General features: G+C 40.1%; 1 protein-coding gene across 15 annotated transcripts in view; it reads left to right on the forward strand.

The window, feature by feature from the left end:
- DLGAP2 (DLG associated protein 2) overlaps nucleotides 1–12,169 on the forward strand; it is a 391,216-nt gene that overhangs the window by 272,804 nt on the left and 106,243 nt on the right. For 13 of the 15 annotated variants that reach the window (XM_083431533.1, XM_083431526.1, XM_083431534.1 and 10 more), the window contains one exon: nucleotides 4,895–4,960. The exons of the other annotated variants lie outside the window; for them this stretch is intronic. In XM_083431533.1, coding sequence (XP_083287659.1) covers nucleotides 4,895–4,960 — 66 coding nt within the window. Of the gene's footprint in view, nucleotides 1–4,894; nucleotides 4,961–12,169 lie in introns of those variants that run through there. 15 annotated transcript variants of the gene reach the window in all.

The following is a 12,169-nucleotide window of genomic DNA, read 5'->3' on the forward strand; positions in this document are numbered from 1 at the left end:
ATGTTTTTCTTGGAGAGAGAAAAATCTCCAGAATCCCATTGGTTTACTGTGGATAAGCAATGAAAATAATTGGTGTAATGAGCAGATGTGAATCAAAGCATGAAGTCCTGGAGGGCAAAGTTCTATAAAAAGCGCAGTATTGAAAAGTTCGGTATCACAAAATCATTTTATCTGAATCTTCACATTTAACCAAAGTGAACAAACATCCATAGATTTCATTTCAGCCTGGTCTCTATCTCTCTCTCTCTTTAACCTGGCAACAGCTCCTGGTGGCATGAATGAGAGCCTGAGGCACGTTTTTGGAATTTGACTTGTACTAATTGAGTGATCATTAAGTGAGAAGAGAATGTGATTTGGTATCTGCACAAGAAAGCTAAGCAATGTTTTTAACGATAAAATAAAAATGCTTTTAAATGATCTCATTTTGTCATGGGGTTTTGCATCTTAAAAAAAAGAAGCAGAAGCTAAAATCAATTGGAATTCATTAGTTGGAAAGAATTTATTTCCAGTATGGTCAGTGCTTATTATGTAAAGCCAGATCTTCATACATCTGCCTATCTACTCTAACCCTTTATGCAGGGTTCAGATGTTCCAGATGTTCCAGTGCTTCATTGCCCACGCCAGCAGGGGCTGATGCAAGTTGGAGTCCAGCAACATCTGGAGATCCAAAGGTTTCTCCAGCTGTGCTTTTGCAAGTCACAGCTTGTAAGCTGATAGAACCACATTTTTTTTTTAAAAAAAAGAGCATCAGAAAAGCCCTCTAGATTGAGGTGGTGTTGGATGCATAGCCATTCTTGAGTCCATATGGCGGCTGTGGGAAATGAAAGGCAGCAAACAGCTCAGCAAATTAAATGTGGGGCCTGCCAGAAGAAGACATAATTCATGCTGTGTAAGGACAAAAGGAATCTATTCAAGGCTTGGCCAGACTGGCAGTGGGCTTTCATGGGATTCTGTATGTTCTGTTCTATTTCACCTTACAGTGGTACCTCGGGTTACATACGCTTCAGGTTACATACTCCGCTAACCCAGAAATAGTGCTTCAGGTTAAGAACTTTGCTTCAGGATGAGAACAGAAATCAGGCTCCGGCGGCGCGGCAGCAGCAGGAGGCCCCATTAGCTAAAGTGGTGCTTCAGGTTAAGGACAGTTTCAGGTTAAGAATGGACCTCCGGAACGAATTAAGTACTTAACCTGAGGTACCACTGTATTTCTTTTTACGTTGTTTTAAACTGTTCATACCACTGTGCTTCCATTGTTGTAACTTGCCCTTCGACCTTAGAGTGAAAGGTGGGTAATTAATATTGATACTACTACTCTAGTAGTAGTAGTAATGATGATGTTCCACGCACAGAACCCCATCAGCACAGGATCTCCTATTAATCGCTGTGATTGGAAGAACTCAATGGCATGGCCAATGGTGATATACATGAAGAACTTTCTCCAGCATGAGAGAGAATGGTGACGGTTCTGTGAGCATGGAAATTCCTTGCTCAAGAATCCTTCAGATTGCAGCACCTTTGTGCTTTGAAATGCACCACTAAAGAGCCATTTCACCACATGTTCCTATTTGTTTTGAAATTCATGTGGAACTTTAAAATCTTGGTTACATTTGCCCACAGAATACCCCTGTTAGGTTGGCCGCTATTTTCATTTTATAGAAGGTGGCTTAACACCTTTCCATGGTAATGGACATTTTTGGCTCCCTTCTTACCTCTGTTTTTCTTTTTTTCTTTTTTCTTTTTTTTTTTTGAATAAAGCTACATTTTTTGTTAAATTCCTTGATACATTTTCTAGTTGGCTCCAGCAAAAGTTTCTCCTATTGTTCGCCTTTTTCATTGTGAAGCCAGATTTGAGGCTCCACTTCTGAGTTTTAACTTGTAGACAGATCACATGAGCCATCTCCATGGTAACTCTGCCTGATTTATGTTTGTATTTAATTAGAGTTGTCCATTACCTCTCCAAATAGAATTTAATTTGAATACATGGGCCTGTCACATTTTAAAAGATTCATTATACCTAATCTGCAAGTTGATTGACGAGATTTGCAGGAGATTGCATATTATATGCACGGCGTATTTAACAGTTTCAAATAGAAAAGGTAAATGTTCCTTTTCTCCCAAAGATTTGTGAATTTTGCTAGTCCCCGCACACCCCCCCCCCCCCCGGCAAAGGTCTGTGCAATCTTTCCCATTGTTATAATTTTAAATCATATTAGCTGACCTTCAGGGTATGTCACAGCCAGAAGCAAAACTGTATGAATTAGCATTTGCAACCGTGTCATTTAAAACTGGTTAACTTCAGCTAGAAAGCAGAAGTTACCATTTACAGACATGCTGGGGCATATTGTTTATTGATATAAAATATGGGCACCTTGCACAGAGCTTTGGGGAGGTTATTTATATTTAGCTAAGGGGTTTGTATCTTCCCTTTAGACAGGTTCTCGAGACTAAATTTCGTGAGAAGTTAAAATGGCAATACAACCATTAAAAATAAATAAATAAAACAGAAATTGGGGGCGGGGGGGGGGGAGAGACCTCTCTAATACAATTCAGGATTATCTATGCTGACTAGTAGCAGCTCTCCATATGTTTAGATAAGGTTCTCTTCTAGCCCTACCTGAAAATGCTGAGAATTGCATTTAAGGGATATTCAGTTGGCATATACTGGGCCATGGCACTCTGGTCCAGACAGGGTATTCTGACAGGGGCAGACTAGTAACAGAGTATTTATGCTTCCTTGTGGAACAGAGGGGTTTTTCCTAGGAGCTAAGGCAGCATTTAAAAGGTTTCACACAATGGAATCTTAGGTAAAGGTAAAGGGACCCCTGACCATTAGGTCCAGTCGTGGCCAACTCTGGGGTTGCGGCGCTCATCTTGCTTTATTGGCCGAGGGAGCTGGTGTACAGCTTCCGGGTCATGTGGCCAGCATGACGAAGCCACTTCTGCCAAACCAGAGCAACACACGGAAACGCCGTTTGCCTTCCCACCGGAGCGGTACCTATTTATCTACTTGTACTTTGAGGTGCTTTCGAACTGCTAGGTTGGCAGGAGCAGGGACCAAGCAACGGGAGCTCACCCCATTATGGGCATTTGAACCACCAACCTTCTGATCAGCAAGTCCTAGGCTCTGTGGTTTAACCCACAGCGCCACCCGCGTCCCTAATGGAATCTTAGGCCTCTCCTAGATGACCTGCATATTAAGCACTCATCCTGATTTGTTTACAGGGAGGTTCTGTGGTGCTGACTCAAACAATTATTAATCTCATACTTTTCCAGTGCATTTTACCCATCAATTTCCTTACTGCATTTTTTTAAAAAAAAAATACGTATATGTGTGTGTGTGTTGTGTAAGAACACCATATCCAGTTTAATTGTGCACCTGGAATTTGTCAGAATGCAACTGAATCTCATTGTGAAAAGTCAGCTGTATGGAAGCTGCTTCTGTGTGCTTATTTACACCTCCATACAGAGAAATAAAGCTCTCCTTGTAGTCTGTTCTTTATTCGATCAGTGGTCATGCTGGCTGTTTGAGGTTGGAGTAGGCGATACAGAGCACTGTGGACATTTTCAGATCATAAAGAGTAGTAAACTTGCTTTGCGAATTGAGAAGTGGTCTGCAGGTCACTTCCTGGGAAGGGTTATGCCTTGGACTAATTGAGGGCATTGAGGTAGCAGCAGCCTATGAAAGCCACTGCTTATATGCTCCCCCTTCTTATATTTGCATTTCTCCTCCTACTTTTTGGAATTCTGGACATAGTATTACGATGAGTGTTCCTTAGTTCAACATTTTTTTAAAAACTACTAATAGACAGATGTGGAGTATTGCTTTCCTAGAGATCCTGCGTAGGTTGTATTTCTGTACATTCTGTACATTCCCTTCTAAGCTACCCTGGCACTGCTAGCTCGGAATGTCTAAGTGATGTCATGACCTTCCTATCTAACTATATACATCCTCTCCTTATCACCGCAGACTGGAAGAATGTTAAGTGCACTCTGTATAATCTCTGAGTACGACCCTATCAATCATAGATTACTGTGTTCCTGTGTTCCCTCTATCTAATGATGCGTAATGTCTTCATGTAACCCCTTGTATGTATATGCAACACTGTAACGCTTGTACGCACACCACGTGTAACCAATCAGCACCAAGCATATATGAGGCAATTGGTGTAATATACAATAAAAGGGACTCTCCGAGACTTGGTCTGGGAGATGCCTCCCACATGACACCATCTACTCGTCTGTCGCTTATTTCAACCCAACATCTGGTGACCCCGACGTGATACTGTATGTCAACATGGGGAGGGGGGAAATGTATACTATTGGCACAAAAAATGGAAGCAAGAAGAATTACCGACGAAAGACGAATGGCAAATGAAATTAATGGACTATGCAGAATTAGATAAATTAAGAGGAAGGATTCGAAACCTGCGGGACCAGAGATTCTTAGAAGACTGGAGTAAATATTTGAACTATTTGAAAAGCAATTGTAATAAGCAGATTATGCTAGTAGGACTGCAAGAGGTTCTGTAAGGAGGATTATACGAAATATTGCAAGGAAGATTATGAAGAGAATTATTAGTTAATGATAATTAAAAGTAATAGAGAAATTAAGAAATGCAGAATAAGTGATAAAGAAAATCTTCAGAGGTTGTTGACGGAAGTCTAGAACATTGCATAAGATAAGAAGTTATGTTAAATGACTATTGGAAATGATATGTTAAAAAATTAATAAAAATGTGTGTGTGTGTGTGTGTGTGTGTGTTCAGTACAATATATATATTGTACTGCACTGTGCTCCTTTAAGGGACATTGAGTTTTGTGAAAGTTAAACGAATAGTAAACATCTGTGCTCCTGATAACATCTATGTGGTTTACTTTGTTTCTGTCTTTCTAGAGGAAGACGGTGGTGACCTCCTCAAGACGGGGATCAGTTTTCCAGGAACGCCAGAGGAAGAACTAGGTACAGATCTCAATTCTTTTCTGAACAAAACTCATTGTAAACCAAAGCTAGGTGTCACCCACTCCTGAAACCGCTTGAAACAAAGTGTGTGTTTGCACGTACCTTTTTTTTTATTGTAATCCAGAATCAGCTTGTGCAAGGAGTTAATTACAAACTTAGTAGTTAGCTTTTGCAGTCTCCACACTTTACAAAAGTTATTCAGCTGACTCCCTCTCCAGATGTCCGCTTTGTACTGAACAGAGAAAAGCTGAACCATAAATATCAAGCCAAATATAGAGAGTTATTCTGCCTAGGTAGATTGAATTAATGTGGCCTATACTACAAGACTGTTCAGTACTGAATCATTTGTGGGATACTAACTAAATAGTGTCATTTCCTAACTGCATTTCCCTAGAACACATTTAGAATGTTTGGAGTACTTATTCAGCTCAGGATTCTGGGCCTCTTGATGAATTTCCCACATGGGCTTAAGGAAAATGGTCGAAACTCCATGTGTATACCATCACTTGTGATATACTTCTTGAAGGTCCACTATATCAAATGTTCACAACATGCTAGCAGTCAGAGGTTACTAATGTGATTTATCACCGGTGATTTTGTGCAGGCATAGTATAGTATCCAGTTTTCCCTCCACAGAAATTTCAGAGGTATGAGGTAGCCCTTTGCCAAACTTGGTTCAGTCAGTGGAGCACAGTGGACCTTAGTAGACATGGCACTCTTTTTTATTTATTTAAAAAGAACCATTAAATGTATGTAATATTCACAGAAGTATAACGAAGACATACACTGTTTGTCAGTCATATGCATGTACATGTCGCTACATAATATTTCTGTCAGTTGGTTATTGTCACTTAAAATGTGCTGAAGGGGAGCACCATAGAATTTCTACAGATTTTAAGTACACAGCATTTCTCACTCAAGTCACTATTCCCTTCATTAAGTATATGCAAATAGCTTATAAGTCAGTTGCATATTTGTAGACAGGACGAATAAAAAAACAGTCATTTTGTCTTTTCTCATTTAGTTCATGATTTGGGGCATTTCATGCAAGATGAATATCCCACATGGGCACAAGGGAAGTTGTCTAGATTACTGACTGTGATATAATTAAATTGTAATGGGGGGGGGCAAAATAATACCCTCCTTTCATCCCTTACCACCATAGTTTAATATGGTCAGGAATGATTAGAGTTTTAGCCTGACAACATTGGCGGGGAAAGGGTTTACCACACTGGCTACCTCTGTCTTTGTTATTAATTATTTTCTTGCGCATTGTGTTTAGAGCAAAATCTGTAAGAGCACAATTAAGGCAAAGTTAAACATTTTTAGTCAGTAGTGTAGTGATGGTGACCATGATAAACTCTCTGGCAGCGATTACCTCTGTTGACTGTGTGTCCACAACTGAACAGGGGCTGTGGCTGCAGTTGACTGACTGACTTTGACTCTGGTTGATGTTAGCTAAGCTGCTCTGCTTCTTAGAGTTTCTAGTTCAGGCACAGGCAAACTTGGCCCTCCAGATGTTTTGGGACTACAACTCCCATCATCCCTGACCACTGGTTCTGTTAGCTAGGGATGGTGGGAGTTGTAGTCCCAAAACATCTGGAGGGCCGAGTTTGCCTGTGCTTGTTCTAGTTCTTATTGACTGCAACGGGAAGGGAAAGGTTGACAGAAGGACCTAGGAAAGTAGGAGTAGAAAAGCCCTGGTTGGAGCAGGTATTGACCCAGAGGAATAGGAGGACAGAGGTCTAAGTGTCTCCAAGACTCCCTGTACCATTAGGTATTATGCAGCAGATGCCCCAGACAGCAAATCCTGGGAGATGGGGACCACTCAAGAGAAAAAAGTGGCCTGCCTTCAGGTGCAGTGGAAGATGCTCTCCTTCTGCCAGTGTTGAAGCAAGAGCCATCTACCAGTCTGATTGCCTTCTGTATGTGGAATTCTGAAGGGGCATGTTGCTTCTTTGGTCAGCCAAGTGGGAGGGTTAAAAAATAAGTGGGAGAGAGACTGGGCAAAGATGAGAAGTCACATATTGATCTGAAAAACTTTGACTGCATTCCTCTGGTTGGCATTAATGTGAGAGAGTTAAGCAGTAAGCGCACACTCCACTTAAAAAAAATATGAAATCTTTGAAATGTAAAAGTGCTTAACCTTGGCTGAGTAATTCCTACAGTAGTTTATGTTTTGTTTGAAATAATGTCACTCTTTGAACACAATGCTCACAGAGTGCTCTCTTATTTTAGCTTTCAGGAAATGCTCTCCCCCGTCTTTCTTACCTTTCAGAAAGGTACACCATGTGTATTTGTAGCATTGGGCGAGCACAGAATACTCATCCTTATGTATTTGGTCAGCCTGTGTACAAGAAGGGCAAAATACAAGGATTTTTCCTTTGGTCCCCTTTTACGTTGACTTTTGGTGTTGTCCACAGAAAAAAGAATGTGGTGGGGGGTTTTTTTTAGTTTTCAACAAAGAAATAAACGTTATAAAAGAAATAGTCTAATTTGCATTGGCAGCAGAGATATCAATACAGCATTATATGAATATATACTGAAAGAATTATTAATTTTGAAATGTGCATCTCTTTTTTACAAATATGCATTTTTCTTGTTTTATATACCTGGTTTTCCCCCTTTAGTTATAACTGATGGTCAAAATAATAGTCTTCATACTGGAGATAACATAGGCTACATAGAGCAGAGCGTGTCTTTGGAAAATTGAGAGGGCAACTATATGGCTTCATCTGCTCTTCTGAATTCAATAGGATTTTTGAAAACAAAGCTAACTATACTTCTTGTTTTAAAACAAACAAACAATAAGCAGATATGCATCTTATATGCGAAGAAAAACCAAGGGTGAGGAATAATCATTCAAAACACAAACTATAATCCAACCAGGCATTTTTAGTGTTTCTTGTTTTCAGTAGGAGAAATGTTATTCCCACTGAAATAAATAACATTTAAAAGAGTTTAACTTGGACTGCCCAAAATAGCATTCCTATTTTTAAAGAGAGAAATCAAACTGGAACTTGGTTCAAAAACTATCCTTTGTCCCCTGAAATTGCTGTGGGAAATTTTAATTTCAAGAGGTTTTGAATTTTTGTGAATAAAGTCAAGATGTATGTCTTTTCCTTTTGTGACCCACTAAGTATTTGGTGACAATATCATGTCTTTGTAAGCTATGTTTCTGTTTCGTTCCTGTTATCCCTTACTCTTTTCCAGTGTCAAACTGTAAGAAATCGGTGTGGGGATCATCTGCATTTCTCCACCCGTACTCTAAATATCATAGTTTGATATAATTATAATGGAGCAATCTTGCACGCTATTTTTTGTATACTTGAGCCCCACTGAAATCACCATGATTCATGGATTTTGTCACATTGCACAGGATTCTGCACTTGATTTTTCCCTACACTTTCTCTAAAACATATTGTTAGAAAACATTGTGCAATTGTATGAAATTGCCATAATTATTCTAGCAAATACTGTCATTTTATCTGCATGTTACAAATAGGCAAAAATATATTTAAAACAAAATATTTGTTGAATTTCTACTATTAGGTTGCATGGTGATTAAATCCACACATGAATGCAATGATTTAAAGTATTTGTATATTTCCCTTCATAAATATTAACTCCAGAGATATATTTTTTTACATCAAATTAAAATCATACATATCTTTGCCTTTCTCCTTTCTGTTCCTACAAGCTCTGCATAGCTGATTTTCATTTTTCTAAAAATTAGATGCTCCATGTAGTTTTAGGGGAAATTACAGTTTGGAAATCGTGTTGAATGGATCAAAACTGTAGCATTCTGATGTTGATTTTTGAACAATTGCAGGATTATTTTGTAAACAATTCATTAAAGCCAAATACAAATGCTTATAGGTGCTTTGTTCCCAGCCGACAACAAGGAGATTACTGAACGAAAACTTTTGAAGTTAGCATCCTAGGAAGATTATCAACAGTTTCCACTGTGTGAATTAACATAGACCATATCTCTTCCATATGGTCACAATTATCAAGTAACGAGCCCATTTTAAATAATGGGTGAAAGTGATAGAACACCATACAAATGTGTTACCGAACCAAGAACAGCAACCAGGGGAAAGAAGTATAAAATGAGATCAACTTTTTGTTTCGGAATTGATTCCACCAAATAGCTTATTAGTTTAGACAGCAGAGACTGTATTGGATTTCTTTAAAGGAGCTTACAAAAAGCTTTCACATTGACTTTATTCTCCAGAGTACGATTTCATACCTTTTCCCTATAGATATTGTTTATACATTGGGTAGCAATATGGAATGCACTTTTGGGAATTCATCTTGGCCCAGCATTTCTTACACAGGCATATGAATTTGCAACTAAGGTAGCAAGTGGGGTATTTTCCCCACAATGAGCTACACACACACACACACACCAGCAAAGAGCTGCTTTTCTGAGTAAAAGCAACTGTGTCAATTCATAGCTGCAGTTGTTACAAAGATGGGCTCAATTCTACACTTGCGAAGATGTCCTCTCCTGACCAAAAGTTGGAGTCTATGGGGCATGAAGAACATCTGGTGGTGACTTAGGCTGCAATCCTAACCCCACATAACTAGGAGTGTGGACTCAATGGTACTTACTTCTGAAAGGACTTCTATATGGTTACACTGTCAGTCTTGCAGATGGCAAGCCAGGCTTCAGGACTTTGGACAGCTCATCTCACAAAGCTTTCTCTGAGGGCAGTCCTATTAGAGCAGGCATCCCCAAACCCAGCCCTCCAGATGTTTTCGGACTACAACTCCCTTCATCCCTAGCTAACAGGACCAGTGGTCAGGGATGATGGGAGGGGAAGGAGGCCGAAAGCAACCGCAAGCTGGTGGCAGCAGCCATTGGAGGAACCACAGCCATTGGAACCGGGATGCCACTGCACTCAGCTCTGTCCCCAGCTCCTCTGACATCCTGACACATGGCACATGGCATCACATGCCGCCGGGCCCTCATTCTTCTTCGGAAGGTGGCGCCTCTGTATGAGTATGACCAATCCTGGGTATCACCCAGACAGTTCGTTTCTAATTAGTAAATGCAGAACTGAATTAGGTTGGCAGATTCTATCAATTTATATGAGGAATCTTAATTTTTTACACATTGAAAATGTCCTTGGGTTGAAAGCCGCTGTTCAATTTTTTTTAATGTATTGTTGTGTTCAGTGCTTCAGTGCTTAGGCCATAAGCCAACAAGTCCATTTACATATCCACAAAAGGATTATGCAGTAGACCTTGTTTCCATTCCATTGTGGAGCAGTTTTGAAGAACTGTGTGTGGGCTGCTGTCATGGTAGAAATAAAGAAGATGAAGAAACTACTTTCATAGGAATCTAACCCACATATTATCTTGGATAATCTGTAAGCTGTTGCCTTCCATAGATTTTTACTGGGAGATCCCATTAGTCTCAGCATCCATAACAGGTTTTCCGAATATACTGTAATGTGGATTTAAAATTGTTTTGTGTAATGTAATTCTTCCTTTACAATAGCAAGGCAGTAATAGTATTATTTTAAAAACAAAATATAATAATAATAATAATAATTAATTTATTTATACCCCGCCCTCCCCAGCCAAGGCCGGGCTCAGAGCGGCTTACAAGCAATAATAAAAACAAGATGAATGATTACAACTTAAAAACAAAAGTAAAATACAACATTAAAATAATGGAACATTAAAATATTAAAATGTAGCCTCATCGCAGGAGGAGAAGGAAAAGAAAAAAGAAAGAGAGGGAGGGAGGGAATCAAATTGGCTCCAAGCCAAAGGCCAGGCGGAACAACTCTGTCTTACAGGCCCTGCGGAAAGAAATCAGATCCTGCAGGGCCCTGGCCTCATGAGGCAGAGCGTTCCACCAGGCCGGAGCCAGAGTTGAAAAGGCCCTGGCTCTGGTTGAAGCCAATCTAACTTCCTTAGGGCCTGGGACCACTAGGGTGTTGCTATTTATGGACCTTGAGGCTCTCCGTGGGGCATACCAGGAGAGGCGGTCCCGTAGGTACGAGGGTCCTAGGCCGTGAAGGGCTTATCAGGTGAAAAGGGTCACCAATTTAACTAAAGCAACAACTTGAGAGCATGAAGTTCATTCTCAAACTGAACCCAATACCTCCAAATGAATAATCTTCAAGATTAGCAATATCTGGCTATTAATGAAACCGTTTCTGCTGTCATTCTCCTGACACTCACACATTGTGCTACTGAAAGGATTTCTTAAAAGGAAAATCATTATAATTACACTCTTAACATTTGTTTGTTCCTTTTCAGAACAATAGGGATGTGTTAACTGCAGTGATAAGACTTTTGCAACAGATTTTATAAAGGGTCCTGTGCTCGTTTCATCTGGTTTTTGCAAAGTTTTGAGAAGAATAAGCTTTTGAGTGCTGTATTTCTGGGCTCCCATCCAATCTGCTTGTATAAACTTCTGAATAATCAGTTCAGAAGCTGCGTATTACCCCTCCTACCTCTAATGTTTCAGACACCAGTGAGATTTTTTTTGAAGACGCTGAAGTTATTTTCAATGAGAACGGTAGTGTTCTAAAAGAAATCTAAATGATAAATAGGTGTTTTCCTTCTTCCCACTGCATGGCCGGACTTGTGGTATGAAACCACAACAAGTCATGAGAAAACTGAAATCAGTGAGAGCTCAACACTGTATCCCACCACCAACTCCCCTGGGTCTGAACCTTTCTGCTCTGTGCCTTCACTAGGGAGTTCCTCGTCTGAAGCCTCCCACCACTCCTTGTCATGCAGCCCATCCCTGACACTCTCATTACAGCCCCCACCCACAAATCAACAGATCTCTGGACTGTGTGGGATAGGGCGTAGGTGTTGTAGTAGGAAGCAGAATTGCTTTGTGTAAGTGGAAGTGCTTTTCTATTAGCGCAAAGCATCCTTGGATCCAAGCCACAGAACTGGACGTTTTCTGCCAGAAAGTGCTACTGAATGCAGAAAGGGATCGTGCGTCCTTACTAGAAGGAATCACAAGGCGTTGCTGGAGGTACTACATACTTAACAGATAGCAGACCTTGGACCACCTCATTAAAAGGAGTGAGTTTGAGTGAACCATGCATGGAAAGATTCATAGACACATGACCTGATCTGTATATCTGCATTCCAATCCAAACATGATCCAGTTTTTGGAGTGAACAACAAAAAATTTCCCATCCTTAGTTTCACTGCTTACTGCAATTCCTT

The sequence above is a fragment of the Podarcis tiliguerta genome (genome assembly GCF_965153285.1).
Source record: "Podarcis tiliguerta genome assembly, chromosome: 3".
Taxonomy (NCBI): Eukaryota; Metazoa; Chordata; class Lepidosauria; order Squamata; family Lacertidae; genus Podarcis; species Podarcis tiliguerta.